The sequence below is a fragment of the Apus apus genome, chromosome 6 (assembly GCF_020740795.1).
Source record: "Apus apus isolate bApuApu2 chromosome 6, bApuApu2.pri.cur, whole genome shotgun sequence".
Classification (NCBI taxonomy): domain Eukaryota; kingdom Metazoa; phylum Chordata; class Aves; order Apodiformes; family Apodidae; genus Apus; species Apus apus.
In genome coordinates, this window is record NC_067287.1 from 4,522,698 (window position 1) to 4,543,929 (window position 21,232).

Genomic DNA, 21,232 nt, shown 5'->3' on the forward strand with positions numbered 1-21,232 from the left:
AGAAACAGTAAAAACACAGGAAAAAAGGAGAGATTTGGTGATATATTTATCCAAACATACGTTTTAAAACATTAGACTGTGATATTGTTTGAAGCAGTTCTCATGTTTATGAAAATTAAATTTTCTTGAATTAAATGTTCTCATTAATTCCTTTCTGGTGCACAGAACAAATCCCTCTCCCAAATCACATTGCATTCTGCCTAAGCTTAATCTATGTTTGACAATATCTTCAGACAGAATATAAAAGGAAATTCTCTGTGTGCAGAGGAAGGAGGGTGCTGGTACACAGAAATTTGTTACTCCACTTTTTCACAAGATTTAGAATTTGAAACATACCATTTTTAACTGGTACTAGATAACTTCCTGCATAGGAGCCCATGACATTTTTACAATTAATGTATCCTGAAATAGGTGTGGTCATCCCCAGGCCTGGTAGGAGTTTTGTAAAAGAAACCATCGTGCTGGATTCAACAACAAAGTGAAGCACAAACTTGAAGAAAGGCATTCTTTAGTTAGTCCTTTCATTTAAAATCAGTTATGTTCAGGGCAAAAATATTGTATTTCAAAGGAGCCTATTATGCCTTCCCATAAACAGAAAGATCATACGTTTTAAAACTAAAGTATCATTATGTAATCAAGCTGTTGTATTATAAACTATTTTGTGGGCTTAGATGCCCAGGGCTATCTTTACAAATATTTAAGAGGTCATTATCAGGGTATGTTCTCCCTAAAACTGTAATTCTTTCCTCCTGTTTTCACATGCATCTTACCATAAATATCTGATACATAAACAATTTTTATTTTTTTTTTAAGTTTACTAAGGGCACAAAAATGAGGCATTAAAGCATTTAAAGCAGAAATGAGTGAATGCAGGAAATACACACAAACATCAAGATAATGTGACTGATGAGAAAAACACCACAAAACAATATGCTACAATAATAAAGTTTCACAAAAGGATCGATATTTGTCTTCCAGTAGAAGGAAAATAAGAATAAAACTGACACATTAGAATTTGACATAAAAAATAAGGCATCTGGATAGGGTTACAAAAGTTACCTGAAGTTTCAGGTAAATGTCCAAGGAAAAAGTGTGGGTTTTTTTCTGATGCCATGGAAATCAGCTGTGAAAACGATGAGAACAACAAAACAAATCCGAGCTTCACCACAGAGAGAAAAAACATAAAGGCATTAGCAGAAAAAAAAAAAAGAAAAAAAAAAGAAAAAAAAAAAAGAGGCATAGGGATGTAAAGTGCCCACTGGGGTGGTGATGTGAGCTGAAGATACTTGAACCAGCAAACTCGGTACACAGCTTGATCAGCTTGAGCTGAAACAAGAAGCAGCTCCTTTTTGAACGTAAGGCTGTCTGCACTCAGTGTGGTTTTCAGTGCTGCTGACATCTCTATCCCGCTTTTTGGTGTGGTGTTGGGTGGAGTTAGCATGCCCTAAAGCTCCCAGAGCTGGGCCAGAGGCCGACTCTGGGATTTGCTCTCCTCCGTTGGAGGAAAACTTCTCTTTTGATCACCGTAACAATCCACTTCTTGTACTCCTCCCTTCAAAAGATCACATTCATGAGGCTGAAAACAACATCCCAGCCGACATCCGATATGAAAACAGGTCCCATCCCTAGTCCAGAGAAGTTACTCATCTTCCGTGGAAGTGTGTGCCAGATAGTTCTACCAAACAAACAAGGATGAACAAATCTAGGAGACCAAATGGTGGGTGATATTGAAAGTCAATCTGAAGAACAAAGAGACAATCACTGTCATAAAAAGGTCAGTTCTCATTTATCGGTGCTCATGATATGCCTGGGTCTCTCACTTGCAAATAAAATACAGAGAAATACTTGGAAATTACTAAAATGGGAAAGAATGGCACAAGATAAGAGTTATTCTGATATTGTAAAAGCCGTTGGAAGGATGTACTTGGAGACTGGCTAGACTGACCTCAGTCCCAGACAGTCTACATAAATAATTAATTCAGGACCCTATGAACAAATAATTCATAGCAAAACATAATTAATCCCAAGCAGCATGGTTTCATGGAAATCAGGGCCTTCACAAGCAAACTTGTTGCATTTTTTGATAGGATTGGATTTTTGACAGGTCTGGTTGATAAAGACAATGCTGTTGAAATAGTACGTTTGGCTTTCCATGAGGCTTTTGACTTAGTACCACATGACATTATGATTAAAGCACTTTCATTTTGTGGAATTAACAGGGCATATATTACATGGATTAAAAACTGGCTCAATGACAGAACTCAAAATGTGGTAATTAATGGGAGATATCAGCTAACAGGGTCATAACTGGCAGAGCTCTCCAAGAGTGGAGCTCTCAGTCCAGTGCCATCTAATACCTTTATCTGGGATGTGAACAATGAGAAAAAAAATAAATTTCTTTTGGCAAAGTAAGTAGATGACACAAAGATCAATGAGATACTAAATAATGATGAGGACAGGTAAAGTTCCAGAAGATTGGAACGGCCATCTTAAATGGTCACAGTCTGGTAAAATGTTTTTATACAGAGAAGCACAGGGTACATCCAACTCTCTGGATGTAGGTTGAACTCTCGGGGCATTTCAGGTAATTAGCTGAACATGATCTCTTATTTCAGTGCTCTAGCAAAGATGACTAATTTGATCCCTTGAATTACAGAAAGAGGAGTATCAAACAGAAACAGGGAAGAGATTGCTCCACTTCATGCAGCACAAATAGGATCTTCAGTAGAGAACTGTACTTCACAACAAAGCAAATAAATTTAAATATAAAATGTATGTTTCAATGCTTCATATTAAAGAGAGGATGGAGAGCTGTCCACTCCACTGGTAATTTTCACAGGGTTTGCAGGTACTGGACTCAGGACCAGCACAGCCCAGCTGCAGGACCCACGACAGACAAGTCTGAATTCAAGGCAGCATGAACAAGATTTTCTTTATTCAATTATTAGCAGAAATGGAACACTGCATCAGAATTTAGCAAAGGCAGAGATAGTGGGGGAAAGAAAGGAGAAATTGTACTAGTTCTTAACAAGCTAAGAAATTACTCTACAGGAGGTGTCTGACATGAGGTTTGGTGAATCTCTTTAGGAAATTAGCTAACAAGAAATAATTCTATGTTTGACTGCAATAATATCAAGAAGATGAGGGGCATTGCTACATAAAAAGAGAATCTCATTTTTTCTTGTAGTAATAACTTCAAGAGCCAATGGAAGGAGAAAAGCTTGACTAAGATCTTATTGTTCCAAGACCCTGTAGAAACTGTTTAATGGGAGCAATTACAACACTGAATATGAGCATTACATACTGAGAAGAAGTAACAAGTGTATATGATGGATGATGTACTTTACCCTGTTTCACATCACTTGATGGTAGAATTTCCACTTAGATATTTATATACAAATAAATAAGGGCAGCTACTGTACAAAGCAAGTGCAATTTAAACCAGCACACTGTTCACTGCCATGCAGGGCTGCTGTTTAGTGCCTAAATCAAGCCCGCTCTGCCTTCTTCTTCTCCTCTATTGTGCTGCACTGTTTTGGCATTCAAGAAGTTTACAGTCTAAAAGCCCCAGGAACAACAATACTTACTCAGGAGGCTCCTGGTAGCAAGAAACAAGACTCAGCTTAGAAGCTGCTTATTTTGAATGAAACCATCGAACATGCGGCGCGTTCACTGTAATTTTGCTGTTACCTCCAACATATACTTTTGCCATCCTGATGGTCCCACTTCTTGCAGCTAAACAAAGTGACCTCATTGCTTTCCACTGTATTTTCTTTTAAACGTTGGCTGGGATGATTGAGATTCAGGAATGTGGGAAAATGGATTCCCAAGCCACGTCCATCCCCTTTAATTCTGAGCTGTAATTTTTGGCTTGGCTTGAATCACAGTCATCACATTTCAGTCTGAATCTCTCTGTAAAGTGATCTTTCTTAAACATTTCTTTCACTCATCATGGGATCAGAAACAAAGCCATTCTAGTCTTTCAGCGAAACACTTACAAACGTCTTTTTACAGCGACTCAGAAGAGCTGAATTTCCTTTAAAAATGCCTGAAAAAGAGGAGGTTTTCATTGCCTGATTGTCCTCTTTGTGAATCTTGTCATCTGTATGCCATGAGCTACAGCTATTTTAATCTGTTTTTGTTTGCAATCCATTTGGTGTCCGCCCAAGAAAATGCAGGTGATTCTAATTAACTTACTGCTGAAGATGTGGAAAAATCTCAATTGTGCTACAGAAAATTATACACTTAAAACCTTCCCTCTATTATTTATAACGGCTTATTAATGAAAATGATTACATGAATACATTTACCACCTGATTCAGCTTTGTTCACTTTTTAAATCAACAAGGTTTATGCTAACGGGGAAAAATCCCTACCAAATACAGACCTCAAGCACACACATCAGCTCACTGGTTTAAATAGAATGGCAGTTTAAAAGGAAGTAACATTGTCTTACTTTATGCAACACAGTATAATATCTGAAATTACCAAATGTTTGGAAATAGCTATTCTCCCTCTGTAACACATTAGTATTTAATGTTCTGAATGTCTATTTCCTTTTTGTTCGCTTGTTTGTTTTCTCTTTTAATACCTCCTTCACTACTCCAATTTCCTCTCATTTGCTGCAGTTACTGGTCTCATGTAGGGGTCAGCAGGACCACTCTGAACAATGCTTAATTTATCTAAAATTAAATAGGGTTTTTTTTATGGTTCTCTGCTACTTTATCAAGTATACTTTTTCTCCTGCTTGTCCAAAATGTCTTTTGGGAATCTTCAAAAGCTGAATGGTCCACCACCAGCAACAGTTTTGGGATATAATCAGCTTCATGTCCCCAGAGCAGCTCCCAATTACTGTCTGACTGGAGTTGTGGGCATATGACATGATGGTGACTGAGAGAGGAGAATTTCACGTAGAGAGATTTGAGTAGGAAAATCAGTAGATGTTAAATACCAGCACACAGTATTTTCTGCTAGGTACAGCTACCTGTTTATCACCTTCCAGCCACTACCATTTCTATTACTCTGTGCCACACAATATACACTGTGATAGTCTAATTTGAATGTGATGACAATGGGGATAATGCAGTTTATTTTGGGGAGGATGAAAGCCTGAATAAAGGTTATCATTTTAGGAGAAGCTGATGATGGAAGAAAAACTCACCCACTGTGTGACATGATCTGAACAGCTGGGGATGTAATGTAGAGGGTGGGGGAGAAGAGAGCCAAGGTATTTTGTATGTTCAAGAAATATATACAACATTGCCATTTCTTATATCCCAGCTGTGCCTGTTAACTTCTGGAAACATGTAGAGCTCAACAATAAAGCACACTTGACTGATATTTACTGCAATGCACATTACAAGACATTTTCTGTCACACATTACGTTCGGAAAGAGTTAAGGAACATGAAAAATACAGGCTCAAGATTATATCTGTCATGGATGAAAATACTACATTTATGCCTCATTGTAATCCATTCATTGGTTTATGGACCCCGAGCCCTCCAGGGAGTGTCACAACTCCACATGATACTGCTGAGAGCTGTATTTTGCTTTTGGATTTCTGATTTAGCTGAAAGAAGTTTAAAAACACATGTAGCCTGACAACTCCCAATTGGCTATACAACTGAGGAGGGTCAAGAGCATAAACTATTCCAGCAAAAGCCAGCTGTAACTTATGCTCACTAAACTGGCTGAAGATCTGCCTGTTGCAGACAGTAGCATACCAGAAATTTATGCATTTTGCTAAATCCTCCCACTTCACTTGAACTGTGCTTCATTTGGGGATCCATCATCACCAACATCATGCCTGTGTTTTTCTGAGCAACATCAAGATTCTTAGGGCAATTGCTCTTGGGGGGTAGGGGGAACTGACTTTCCTCTTAGGACTATGCAGGACTTCCAGGCAGGTCCTACACCAGTAGGAGCTGTAGTTAAAAGCTACAGGACAGATACGATTCTCCAAACATCCCTTACTCCCAATGCCGATTTTAAAGAGAATTTAGTGCACAGTAGGGACAAATCTTTTCCCATCTTTCACAATAGTGAGAGATTAAATTAGTCTCAGTAATGTCACCTCCCCGTCCTGACTAGTACTGCTGCTTGTTGGACTTGTAACAGTTGGAAGTGGAAGAACTGTACATTTGGGCACACACAATCTTCAGCCAAACTAGGTAAGGAGTTTGTATTTTCTGCACTGTAGTGCCTTTGCTTGGCAAAGAAAATTATTTTTAATGATAGTGATGAGAATAGGAAACTCAGGGTAAAATAAGGATATTTCGGATGAAAATTGAAAGTCTCAGGAAAGCTTCTTCCATCATTCCTTGGCTTTTTAGAGAGAGTTGAGGAGTTCAGATAGGCCCAATATTAATCTCTATAACAGATCCATTTTTTACTTGGCAGCCTAAAGCCTCTCTGTTCAAGCATGGATGCCTCAAGGTTATCTGTCTTGTCTTAAGGACTAGGTTCTACCTAAAACATTTGTGGGCACCTCCTACAGCTGATCTGCATTGCTGGGGAGTGGATCTTCTAGTTCAACAATGGTTAAAGAAATATCAGTGAGGCACTTGATAGTACTTGTTTCATTGCATAACACAGAAGGCTAGATCTGTTCCCTACAGTTAGCAATTAGACCAGCTCGGTTCTGGACTTCTAACAGAAGGAATGTGCAGAAGCCTGCTCTAAAAATGGAGTTTGGGCTCTCATGTGCAGTTGGTAATGGTCTTTGCCTGTTCATTTCCCTTTGTGGGCATCTATCTTTGTATTTGCTTTTTATCTTTAAGTGGGAGAAAACATTTAAAAATTAGATTCTTTAGTCTAAGTCACACTATCAGACACCTTTGGGTGTTACAGTCCATGCCTGAGTGGAAAACTCAGAGGCTCTCTGGGAAGATAAGTAGCCATATGGCTATATCTAACACCAACTTACTGAATTCTTAGCATTGCATATCTGTCTAACATATCAATGGGACAATACAAAGGTGTGTGTGTGTATGTGCATATGGAGATAACTTTTACTTTAATAATATCTTTCCCAGTGTGCATTGCACACATTTAAAAACACAATAATGATTTTAACTGTGGAATTCCACTGAATGTACTTACACCTTCTTTTGTGTGATAAAACTCTAGTCTAATAAGTGAGTAAAATGTTCTGGCTTTTGCTGAAGTCATATTTAGTGTTACAAAGGAGTGATATTAAGCAGTACTATGTAAAAAGCCAGAAACATTAATTTTAATATGACCAAACCTATTGTGCTTACGTTATCTTTCTATATATATATTTTTTTCCATCCTAGCTGCAGGACTCTGAAGTTTTATGTATTATTTTTCCTGTCATTCCCACTACATTCACTGTCCTCAGACAGGTTCAAATAACTTAATTTTTTTTTTTTCTGCCTCCATTTCATTTGGGCAAAATCTGAACCACCACCAAAGCAACATTCAGCAAAAAATGCAGTCAAGATATCTACAGAAACCAGAAAAATCCTGAACTGGGATGAAAAGAATTTTATAAGTACCAAAACTTAAGGGATTAGTGCACAGTTCATTATTTTGACAGAAGCAACTCCATAGTTTCCATTTTGTAGTATGACATGCATACCATGATATACTACATTAAAATAGCAGAAAACTTGTATATGAATTGCTCAGGAACTCCTGAAGGGAGGTTGTTGAGGTATAGTCTGAAAGGGAACAAATTGCTTTTTACTTTGAAATATGCAAAAAAAAAATAAAAAAATTGCAACAAATACAAATAATGTAAGTTAAACATAACTGGGACATGCAAGAAACACAGAAAAATACTGATTTCTGATAAGGAAAAGCCTAACATACTGGATATCTGTTAGGTGAATTTTCAATGATGTAAATGCATAAAAATTAGCATAATTTGATACTTTCATGCAAGATAATTATTTTAAAATTTGAAGCTATGAGAAGCATTTTGATTTGAATCGTTGTCTTTGTATCTTAATGCTGACTGTGACATGGAATGATGTGAGGAAGGTAGAAATCCAATCTCATCCTTTTTACTAGGGTTCACACAGACCCTCTGGTATTTCTGGAGGCTTGGGAAGGCAAAGTTGCCATACAGTGTTTTCCATATCTGATTTCCTTCTTTGGTGAAAATTCTGATAATTATAAATGACATTTACTATAGAGATGTCCAAGACAGTTGCAAAGTTTGTAACACAAACTCTTACTGTAAGCTGTGCTCTCTGGGTTTTCAATGGATGTCATATCAAAATACAACAATGCAACTGCAGCAGAGATAATTAAAGAAACCATGTGAACAATTTCTAGTGTGCGAACCTCGAGACTTTTCAAGCACCAATGTGTCGTGCCTGCAAAGTAGAGAAAAAGATGGTGGGTTTGCCCAGTGATGGTAGAAGAGCTCCTGTGCAAAAAGCTCCATCACGAGACCAGAGCTGTTTATGACCGGAAAGCAGCCACTGCTCTGAAGATAGTCCTGCAGGTCAGAGATCAGGGCATTAAACAAGGCTGTTTGTGAGTCCCTCTCTTTCAGTGGAAAAGCAGGAAAACCTGGCTGCCTAGAGAGCATCCTTCTAGCATCTTCCACCTTGCTGCTTGGATTCAAGTCTGCCTTACAGGTTAGCTGGGCTGGAGAATTTTAATTATTTTGTTTTCCACAGTTAGGGTAGATGCTCAGCTTGTTCAAAGTAAAGTTTATAGGCTCAGTGAAACCAGTTTTCATCAGAAGAGGATGTATCTTATCTTTCTACTAAGGTTTATTAAAAATATGTAACACCTGATAATTTAACACCAAATGAGTGGCTGCCACATTTCCCCCTCTCTCTGTCTCTCTGTCTCACACACACACATCTACATACAAGCAGAGGAATGCCTCTTGGCTGCCAAAATATGTGCCAAGATTTTGTTCACTTTAATCTCAATCATATGAGTTAGAGAACCATGAAACAAAGTTTCTACCAAGTATGCTGACAGATTTTTAGTTCTAGCAGCACCACAGGGCATCACTACAAGTACGCTAAGAAACTTTTCTTATTACAGATTTCTGAGCTGATCCGTTTTCCATTTAAGTCAACATGAGCAATATCACCATAAAGAACTCAACACTTGCTAACTGATACCATACACTCATCAAAATAATTTCATTTCTAAGTAAACAAAAAGCTGTGGTACCTCCAACACCATTGTGTGGTTACTGCTGGCACAGGAAAGCCATTTGGTGGCAGCTACTTCAGTGTGTTATGTCACGTAACACCATGTCAGTTCAGGACTGACAAATCTAAACATAGGGCTTGCAATGTTGGGAGAAATTTCTCCTGGGAAGATGGAGCAAAGGGGTATGGAATAATCTCTTTCTGTCTTTTGAGGACTTTCTTACTTTCTAAGTGAAGGCACCTCAGGGATGACTCACCCCCTTACCTTTGGTCTGGGGGGGTTTGTGGTGATTTTCAGAGCCTCTGTATTGCCTGTAAATGGCCCATGACCTGGACAACTGAACAAGTTACTGGTCTTTGTTTTTAAATCCTGAGAGAAAATTTGGATATTTAAATTTCTGATCCAAATAGATGAAGGTTTAACTTGATCCAACAAAATACTGAAGCTTTTCCTTAACTGTAAGGAGCAACCATTGACCCCAAAATAGATCTATCCAGGTTCTTACAGAGAAGCCTCCAGCTGTTTTGGTGGGCAGAGGCTGGTATCAATAAAGCAGGAAATATATAGAAAGAAATAGCCTATGTCCATTACAAAGTGGAATAAACATGAAAAAGCAGTTTCTAATCTGTTTCAAAAGGTGCATGAAGGAATGATGAAGAGAGAGCTGGATCAGGCATGCTGGAGCTGCTCAGGATCCAAGTGATACGGTTCTGTTGTGTTATGAAAACAAAAGGCCACATTTTGCTCTCATTTACAGATATGTCATTCCTCAGAAAACCAGGAAGCATTGTTTGTCTGCGTGAAGACAAAAAGAAGTTGGTTTGCTGTATAATTGCATCCATGATCTGTGAGGATCCTGATTGTAATAAAGCCATATGCTAAGCAAATCTATAACTGGAGATCTTTAAAAGACACGTTAATTCCTTGGGGCTTTATCTTGCAGTAGTCAATTTAGGGACAATTCAGTTACTAGATTGCTGACCATATCGGTTTCATAAATTCAGAGCAGTAAAATGAGCTAAAAAATCTTCACTTATAGAAGTCAAAGCCTTAAGATAAAGTCTCCTTTTTAAACTGCCCTCTTACTTTGCCCTCTGCCTTGCTCCTGGAGCTTTCTGTTGGTACAATTTCTCTCACTTGGGTATCAATCCCATTAGACTGCTATATTATACGGTTAAAACATTGATGTAACACAAGCTGCTACAGCAAATAATTGAAGTAATAAAATACAACTGCAGTTATTTGCTCTCTTGAATTGCAGGCAGAAAAAAACCGAGACAGGGTTTTTTTAAGCTGACCCCACCGTGTTGCACACAGACAGCAAAACTTTTTTTAATGCCTTTTCTTTTACTGTTGCAAAACTTTTTTTGAAAAAAATACAGTGTAGTTGTAGTAGCTTATTCTTTTTTTTTTTTTTTTTTCCCACAGGAAGAGCAATTAATCTATGTTGTGGAATCATGTCTTCATAATTTTATTTAAAAACTGTAACTTTATTTTTAAGACCCAGGATGTTGAAAGAATCTGAAACTACAACTACGTTTGTGTTTTTTTTCCCCCCTAAAGGAACTTAATGGATGTAACTTTTTTCTTTGTGTGTGTGTGTGAACATCTCCTCTAGGCCAAGACTCATTTTGTCAAGTGTTAGCCCAAAGTGTTCTATAAATGGCTGAACTGTAAAGTCTGACTAAACGGGGTTTGCAGTGGAAATACTCCCAGCTCCTTGTCTGCCACGGCATGTGTACTGTACTAGGGCATAGTGCCTCACATCCTCAGTTTGTTCAGGAAGTAAAAAGAGGATTTTTGGTATCTATCTTTTTATCTTTTCCATGGCTAGGAGGTGTATACCCTCATGTGTGAGCTTCCCTGAATCTGACTCTGACCAGGGGGTATGTCAGGACCTTCATTTTCTCTTTGGCACAGAATAAGCACCAGAGACAGTCAGCTGGCTTTAAATTTCTTGAGACATTTTGTTTTAGCCTGTACAAATGTCAACTACTTGATTTACAAAGTATATTAACATTATTTCAATATCGAGAAAATGTTGTTTGATTCTTTTTTATTTCACAGGTTAAGTGGTTTATTTTATTTATTAAGCCTATTGAAAAAGATTTTATGGAAAATTCTGAAGACAAAATGCCCTGTTTCCTTCTACACGTTCACTAATAGATATATTATACAATGCTAGAAAAAGGCAAAAGGCCAAACTCATCTCTGGTGTAATTCCAGTAAAAGCAATAAAATTACACAAGGCATGAATTTGGCCCAGGCATTGTAAATGTTACTCTGGTGCACACTGAGTGTCTGCTTGTTGTTACTGGCAGGGCTTAAAATACAAATCCCCGGTTTTTTTTCATAGAAATGGATACATTTCTCTGGAACAGATTAATCAATGAAACAGGTATCAGGTAACTATGACAAAGACAGCAACTGGTTCAAATGCCTGCCTTTTTCATGGCTTTTTCCTCTTTTAACTAGTTTACACTCGCTGCTTTCAGATTTTTTAAAATATAAATTTATTCTCTCTTTTGTGCATTGTCATTGCAAGGCTCTTTTTTTGCCTTTTTTTTTTATTTTTCTTTCCTTCCCCCTGCTGTTGTCTCCTTTTCTCTAATTTGTCTTGTATGCCCTTCCGTGATGTTTCCTGTTGACACTTCTTGATATTTTTTCTAACTCAGAATGTGGCTTTCTAGCAGACACAGAGGCCCCAAAGTGAATACCCTTCAGAGCCAATTTTGACTTGGACCTTGCACAACACTATTAACTGGCTCTTACACTAAGAAAGGTGGCTAGAGCAGGATTGCCTGAGCCTGAAGACAGAGATGGTTGAGGAAAGCTTGCCAACATGTTTGCACTAAATTCAACCACTCTTAATTTCTACTCAGAAGAAGAAAAAGAAACAACCAACAGAACAAACCCCAAACATTTTAAATCACAAACTTACAAGGGCTTTTCTCAGAACTTTGTTGTTTTATACTGCATTCATCTGTACGTTTAAGTTTATGCTTGTTGGCCACTTTAAAGTAAACATAGTTCAATGCCCTCAGAAACAGATTTCTTCAGCCCATTAGAATTCCCTGGAAAAAGTCTTTATCTGCTGAACTGCTGGATATTTTTGTGTGTGTGTAATTTTTTTTCCCTGTTTTTTTTTTTTTTTTTTTTTTTTTTTTTTAAATTCAGTGCATATAGAACTTGGGACCAGAAGCTTCCTTGGAACAAGATAGAATCATAAAAGACTTCAGGAATCTCATCACAAGCTAAACAGTACAAATTGCACATTCTTCATGGAAGTATTAGCTTTTAGTGCGTGCCTGGATCCAAGCATAATAGATTATCCCAAAGTGGGAAAGAATGAACAGTACAAAATTAGCAGAACTGGGAGCTCAGATCATTTGGTGGAGCAACATGATCTCTGTACTTTAAGGGTACTGAATTCTATAGCCACTAGAAACAATATGTAAAATTATATCAGAGTAAGCAAGGCAGCATGTGTAGGTCTGGGAGAAGGAAAAAAAAAATGTTTGGAAAACACCTTTCCAGAGGAGAATAAGTACTAAAAATCAGTCAATGAGCTTGTAGGAAATAGACTGCTACTCATGAACAGTGTCTTGCTCTTAGGATAGAAATAGGCTAAAAGATACAATAGAGTAAACACAAATAAAATACATGTCAGTGGTTATTCAGGAGCCAAGTGCTGTTGGAGAATAGTCTTGCACTCAGACACAGCTATAACACTGTGCACAGGATAGGTCAGTCTCCTGAGGTTTCCCTTCTCCCCAAGGGAACCTTGCCAGAACAAATCCTTTATGCCACCAGCTGATGAGTTTGGTCTAATCATGCTGGGAAGTGGCCCAGGAGCACTCCGCCTTTAATGGAAGCTCGAAGATGGTGGTGAGCATACTCTGGCAAAACTACCCTGTACTTTCCAACTGCCTTCTTCAGGTCCCCAGGAATGGGGCCGAAGCATTTTTTAGAACCAAATGCATAAAAAACATTCCTTAAGCTAAATATGCCCTGGAGGAGTAAGTCACTGAACAGAGTGTAATAATATGGAGGATCACAATACACACAGGGATACACACTGCTGGAGGTTGTATATAGTGGCTATTAATACATATCTTGGCAGCACAGGCCTCGTGTCTTCTGCCATCTTCACTGTGCTCCTGGAATCTCCTGACTACATCATACCAAAGTCAGTGATCCCAGTCATCAGCTTTAGGAGGTGCCTGGGAATATTATTATTTTTTCAATTCTTCTGCAATGTTTTCTTCCATTGGATAATGAGATAGCATTAAACTATTTAAAAACTCATCTTTTTCCTAGTAATATAAATATATTCACACTACTTTGTATTTTTAAAACTCATTTCCTCTTTCCTTAACTCCTTAAGATAAGTGAACTCTCCTCTATGTAAACTTCCTACCAGGATACTGACTACCTTTTAAGCAATATATGATTTAGAAGGTAATGAAATATCACTTTCTTTCTCTCTCTCTCTCTCTTTTTTTTTTTTTTTCTTAATAAATAGGTTTTAAAGTGCTTTTAGCTGCACTTTAGCTTTTAGATTAAGTGATAAAACTGATGAAAGGGACACAACCTTCTGTCACAGGGCAGCTTGGCATTTGGGAGGTGAGGTAGTTTAAAATACCATTTTTATCTTCATTTCTCTTCATTGGGATGACTGTATTTCTTTACTGCATCCCATAAGGTACTTTATCTTTGCCCATAAAGATATTTTCTTCCTTAAACACTGCTTATTCAGTGGTATGAGGCTTTGTGTGTGTGCATTTCTGAAATGATATGTAAAATCAAGTCACAGTCGTGGACATTAAAGTGTCTTTTCATTTTAGGTGCTTTGGGGTGTCAAACTTCAGACACTTTTAAGAAATCTCATTTTCAGGAAGCAAACCCTTAAAAACTTCTCTCAAACCAAGTCTGCTTCAAATTGTACACCCAACCTAATGGTCACTTCTGAAGTCTCCCTGGCGTGCCCAGTCCTACCCCAGCAGATCAGCCCCAAGAACCAAGAGCTCAGGGATTTGTTGTCGCTGATCCTATTTAACATGATTTGTTCACTGGGGGCTCAGAGAAATGAAACCCAGTAAATAACGCATTGAACAAACAGAGAAGATAACAAAAAGGAAATAGTTAAGGTACTGTAATAATTTTAGCCATTCTTTTTTCAGGTCACTATAATCTGCCCAAAGATAACTAATTGTTCAAAGTAAACATTCCACTCCGACCACAAAAGGAATCCATTACACAAACATATAATTCACAGTCATTTTTAGTGGGTTGTAAACAGTTTGGAATGAGCATAAAATGGGACAAAAATCAAAGTGAGCATTTAGAAATGAAAAAGTGTTTGCTACAAAAGGTCAGTCCCTTTACTTGGCAAACTATGTAGAAAAGCCTGGGAAAATGTTGAACACACAAGCAGTAAGGGAATTTTAAAGCCAACAACCTCCCTGTTTCTTTAAACAGACATCGGAACCTATAACTGGATCCTGTCAAACAAACGACTGCAAAAAAACATAACAGCTGCTAAGAAGTAAAGTTGAAAGATAAAGTTTGCTAAGCTAAGAACCTTCTCAGAATTGGACTAAAGGTCTTTCTTAAATCTTTAAGCAAGGTTATGGATCCCAGGGTGGCTTTTAGGCATTGAATCAAATATGTAATTTTGTGTATCATTCCTGTCAGAGCATCCTGTGCTCCAAGAAAAGCAACAGAAAACAATGTTTGCAATGTCCAGTTTAGAATGGAAATGGTACCTGTAATCTTCAGCTTTGCTGCCTGCAGTGTCATTTTTCAAGTCATTTAAGCTGATTTGAGAACACTAACTTGGGTTTGGGAACAGAGGGAGAAAATGAAGGACATTTCAAGAGAGAGATGAAAGTTAAATTATATTTCCCCGGAGCTTCAGTACTGTATTTCTTTACAAAACTTAAACTACACTGGATACCCTCAATAGGTTTCGTACACTGACTGCTTGGGGTGTTCATTTACTCTGTCATTAGACACACAGACAAATGATCATCCCTAGTAAAGAGTTTAGTATCAGACTGTTTTCACAGGAGAAAACATCACTCTGAGAAGAACTGGATGGCATTTTGATTAGGTACAATGCAGACTGATATTTTTATTTTTTTAATGCGTTCTACTCATGCCTTTCACATATTTAAAAGAAAAAAAATAATCAAAAAACAGCCAGGATTTTTAAAGGGTCATGGATAACAAAATAAATAGGTGACTCAAGAAACGACTGGAAATAATATCTGGCCTAGAAACACCAAAAATCTTGCAACAGGCCCCACCCTTGGCAGGAGAGCACAGCATGTGAGTTAGAGTACTCTGGGAGGATTGTCCCAGGCTTTCCTTGCTGCATCACTCAGCTCAGGGGTGGGGCTACCTATCAGACATGTTCTGGGGAGGAGAAAAAGTGTGGAAAACATTGAAAAAGGCAACTCAGCAGAAAGACACACAATACATCCACAGTAGGTGCTGATGACAAAGTAAAAGTCTAGTCAGAAAAAACAAGAATAACACTGTTCATGAAAAGCTTTCCCTCCAAGACCTTGAAAAAGCAGAAACTGAAGAAATGCTGGAAGTCTTTGAATACTCACTATTTTTTTCAATCTGATCATTGCACTCTATAGAATTATTCTCTCTCCTCACCATGTCCCACATATGTGGGAGGGTTTTTTCCACTTAGGATATTTCAATAGATACCAAGGGTGCAAAGCTCCTTGCCTACTGGCACAGATCTGTATAGCTAAATACACGTAACAAGAAGTTTGTCAAAAATTATGAATGAATAAATAATACCAGAAGAATGAAGGGAAAAAAATGAGCTTGCTTTAAAAAAAAAAAAAAAAGAAAAAAAAGTGACAATTGCCTCACAAGTTTACAAGAACAGGCACATTATCATTGACTGTCTTTATGAAAGGCTCTGCAAGATGGCTGAATAAATGCAGAAAGACCTTCTGCTTCCCAGTCCCTTTTCAATAACTAAAAATACCAAAAGAAGCTGAAAAAAGGGGAATTCACTCTTAAACAAATGAAGCCTTGTCAGACAGATAAATATGGATTATGGTGTAAGAAGTCTTAGGCCAGACCTTATAAAGCACCTCTGTCCTGTAATGGTGAAAAAGCAACAGTAGCCTAGGGGAGAAATGACCAAAATCTGATCTAAGTTGCAGCAAAATAATTTCAGAATAATTCCTCTGATTTCAATGTAGATATTAAATTTAAAATAATGTAACTAACCAGGAAATTTTGCCAACAGTTAAAGACACCCTGTACATTTTTTCATCTGTGGGAGAATATTACTACACTTGGCTATTGTATGTAACCTCCCCTATGCAGGAAAATGTCCTAATTAATATGGTTTATTCAGATCACTGCTAGACTTGCTTTCTGTGCAGGGTGGCAAAGTTTTAAAAATCAGAAAAACAAATAGAAAACCAGTAGGTAAACTATAATTAAATCCATGAGCTGATAAACAAGAAGGGAACCGTTCAGCAAAGTATGAATGTTTTGCAAGTGACATTTAGGGTTAGTCTCCTAAGGTATTTTTTCCTAATAATCCTTTATCTTAAACGAAGCATGCAAATAACATTTTTGGTACAATTACAGTATGTAGATGATATATTTTCTAAATAGGAAAAAAAGCTTTTCTACAACAGCCAATATGCCAGCTGTACTGAGTATCTAGGCCATCTTACTAAGACTATGAAAGTAAACATACAGTTTTCATTAAATGTGCCTTTCCCATAATTGGTACATAAGTATTTCCCATGACTCTGCAGTTGAGTATCTTGGCTGGAGGCATATCTGGCCATTAAGAGGAGGGCTTCAGATCTGTTGAGTCTCAGCCATGCCGGGAGACTTGGCACCTCCACATACTGCTTCCTAATACCAACCCCGGTATAAAATGTCATCAGAAGCTTGCATAAACATTGGACTTAGCTTCACATAAATTACTGCTGTCCTGAGATAGTTTATGCCAGAACTTAGTAAAAACAACACTTTGAGTAAATAGAATGTGAGTAAATGCAAGCATTATAATCCAAGAAAATAATAATAGAAAAAACTGTATATCTAATATAAACTCATAAATACAGTGATAAAATGAAATTTTTATCTCATGCCACATGATTAGCTTTTATTTACATGTTAGACTAACTAAAAGGGGTAGACTTCTCTAAGTCAGAGCAAGTTTGAAGGAAACACAAGAACAATAATCTAATGCTCAGAAGGATGAACTCCTCTGAAGAAATAGAGTGATATGTTCATTTTCTTCCATGAACATTTCCCTGATAATCACACAGACAATAAACATCCAATTAGGCTTCTTGGATTTTTCTATTATGATTCAGAGTCCTCTGGCCTCACTTATCCTGGAGGAGTGGTCAGATACCACAAAACATCTAGGAAATATCTAGTGCATCTTCTGGAGGACCTGTGCTAAGATGGGAACTGAACAGTCAATTAGACACGTCCCGCATGGCGTGGCATTTCTGTAATCTAATCGCTGCCTTTCCTTTTCATGTCCTGAATTTCTCCTCACAATTCCTCATCTATTAATAGCCACTTCACACATTTCTCCCCTTTCTTTGTCTCTTTCTTTATCCAGCCTCCAGCCTTCCTCCAAAAAAACCAATGCTGCTATCTCCCCCTACTGAACGATCTCCAGGTTGTTAGTCTCTGACTTCCTGCCAATCATTCTGGGAATAATAATATCCCAGCACTCTCTTTGCTGTATAATTAAAGCATGATTTTCCCAGAGTTTGAAACTCCAGGGTAGTTTTATTGCACCTTTCACTATAAAACCAGGTAGCAACGATGGAATTAAAATAGCTTTTTCCTTTGTGGTTAACAGTCTAAGTATCTTTTTATTTTTCATTGCTTCTCTTGTTCTGAGACTCCAGTATATGGCAGTGACAATGGGTTCACCCAGCCTTATTCTGAAAATAAATTTTCTATCTTTTGCAAGATATATGTTTCCCCAGATCCCTGGAACAAGTTGTAAACTTGTAACAGATGGTGATGAAGCCTCACATTTTTATACAATACATTTTAAGATTCTGCATCTACCGCATGTACCTTCCAAAGAAAATGACCTTCAATGAGAGAAGATACACTCTGAAGAAAGGAAGGCAGGCAACGGTGTTAAGCACATCTTTTTATACCATGAAAATCCTTCTTATTAAATTAATCAAAAACTTTTAATGAGGATGAATACTCATCCCAGTGTTCTTACAATATTATGGCTTTTTAAAATAACACTAGAAATTCGACACCTACGCGCATTAAAAAAACAAATGCGGTCACACTAGAATAAGATTTATTTTGGTTGAATACACTTCAGGACTTAGGAAAAAGTATTGGCATGATGCTCACCAGAGAGTTCAGAATGAAAGTTGCTGACATTTTATTGATGTTTAGTGTTTGCTTACCCGGAGAAAGGCTAAAACAACAACATGTCAAGCAAAATATAAGGAATAATCAGCAGAAATGGGTTCTATTAGTGTCTTATCAAATAACGAAAATGAAGATACAGAATGGGATATAATTCTGTCCATAACTATATTATAAATTGAACTGCCTGCCTACCCTGGCAATTCAAACAGGTACCAGGTTAAAAGTTTGATTGCTAATAGAGAAAAAGAAATAGTGTTAAATATTAAGGTACTCACCTCTTTTTTCAACAGCATCTATACACAGTCTTACGAACTGGGGAACTGTAGATTTCTCATGCTCACAAACCAAGTGCAAATGGGAGCCAAAAATCTGATCTACATTTTGGAAAAAAAAAAATAAAAAGAAAAAGAAAAAAGAGGAAAATACATTAAACTATGTTATTATTAGTGGGATTTTTCTCTCTTCTGAGTTTTTATATTTCTTAAAATCTCAACTATCAAAGATGGACAGACAAAGTTGGAAATAAATCCTTTCTGAGTTCTAGCGGTTGTTAACTTGTGCCACAGAACCAAACCTCTCGATACCTGCTGCCCACAGGACCCAGATGCATCTCCTGGGCTCAAGTTTCAATTGCCATTTATACCTTGACCTTTATAACACTTGGATGTCTCTGGGGTTTGCTTGGACCTGCTGTAAAAAAAGAGAAAGCCTTTCTGGAGATACAGCTCCATATTGTGTTGAATCCAAAACCTTGCATGATATTGACTGATGATGCAACCTTGAAGCTTGTTTCTTCCATGCATATGGAGTTTCACTCTTGCCATAGAGAACTGCAGGGATGCAAGGACTTCATTGCTTTGCATCATTAGAACTTAGTACAAATCAATGTCATCTTCACAAGAGGTTTTTATTGTTACCATATTGCCTCTTTAATAAAACAGAACATACTAGATATCTTTGGATGAGATTGCATCTTACACTGTTCAACTTGTGGTTTGTATTGTTTCTTTGATGAATAATCATTTAAGGAGATAATGCTACCTTTACATTTTTATGCTTTTAAAGTTTTGAGCAACTCTGAATGTTGATCTTAAAACATATTTATATAAGCAGGTTAAACTCTTCAGATTATTAACTAGCTTCCTCCACCTCATTTCCACTCTATATGTTTGAGAAATCATGAAAAGAGCAATCAGTAATGGAGATGTTGTCAGCTAGAATCAAAATGAATCAAACAGATGAAAGAAACTACTCGATAGGAGCCAGTTAAATGTTCAAACAATAAGAGTGTACTATCATCATTTATCCAAGGAGACAGTCTCCATATAGCATTCCAACAGAGTACTACATTTTGGAATTTGGTGTAGAGGCTTTGAAAATTTGTGTACAGATCGCTGAGGGGTGCTAGTACAAGCTCAGGCTCTGAAGAGCAAACCCAACACACACGCTCACTTGCAGAACAGCAGAAGCTCCTGCTGTCCTCTACAGCTCCCATGGCACTGGATGTTTGTCCATAGTCATTCCCAATATCTTCCACCATGATCAGTTTACTCTTCTTCCTCCAAGCAGTGCGTCTTTCTCTCACTAATATCAAATTTTCTGCTTTGCCAGGGGCTTTGCATTCCTGTCATTCATCACCACTATTTCTTACTGAGCTTAGGTTTCAAGAGCACCACAGTTGCCTTTGCTAATACCCCAGAGTAGGGAACAACCAGGGAAACAAGGTGGGGTGCATGGGATGGCTTGGACTTCCTGATAGGTGTCAGGGAGGTTTATTCCAGCCCTTCCCAAAGCATGTTATCTGCAGACTGGTAGAGTGCACCAAAGCCTGGACTGAAATGAGTTGGAGTTTCGCCTGCAGAAGGGCTGGAGAATGGAACTGGGAGCACAGAACCACACTGAAGAAGGTTGTGTGCATGTGTGGCATGAAGCACTAGCGAACAGCCTGTCACATGTTTTGGGGTTATGCTTCTGACAAAGCACAGTCTGGTTACATTTTCTTCATAAAACATTTATAGCTGCCTTCAGTAGTAATTACATATATACAGAGATTTATGATTAAAAATTACTAGCACTTCCTCTTTTTGACATCTTAATTGTTTCTTAAAATTTTAGCAAAGACCTGTCAAATTCTTTGCATAATACAGAATGGTCCCCAATGTAAATTGTATTAAAAAGAAGTAAAAATGTATCTTATTTGGTGGACAAAGACGTTTGTAAACAATTTCAGAAGCAAAACAGGCAAAGAACTGCACGGTGTTTAGAGGGCAATGCTTGAAAAACTGAAAAAAAAAAAAAAAAAATGTATGGATGTTCAGCAGCTCCTTTTCTCTAGTATAACCACTTTATAGCCAACTTCCAGGATTATCTTGCAGTTACTCTTAGAATCCCTAGTATGAATGAGGAATACTTGATATTCCTGGGAAGAAATTCTGAAAAGTCTGGAAACTGTTTTGCAATTTTTACCTAGTTCACTACTTCCTCTCTGGGTGCAGATTCTGTATCTTCTGCAAAATGTTCAACCTCATTTTATGTACCTTTCTGTATATGGTTATAGTCACATCCTGTATCCTGCAATTAAGCTTTAAAACACCTTTTCCTTAGAAAATAGGCCTCAGGATTGTTTTCTTGAATGGGAGAGGCAGCAAATCAGCATTACTAATTCC

General features: G+C 37.6%; 1 protein-coding gene across 5 annotated transcripts in view; it reads right to left on the reverse strand.

Annotated features, from left to right (window-relative positions):
* The window catches only part of ARHGAP15 (Rho GTPase activating protein 15), a 333,818-nt gene that overhangs the window by 111,258 nt on the left and 201,328 nt on the right, over positions 1-21,232 (reverse strand). For all 5 annotated transcript variants that reach the window (XM_051622745.1, XM_051622748.1, XM_051622746.1 and 2 more), the window contains one exon: positions 18,842-18,940. In XM_051622745.1, the coding sequence (XP_051478705.1) occupies positions 18,842-18,940 (99 nt within the window). The remainder of the gene's footprint in view (positions 1-18,841; positions 18,941-21,232) is intronic.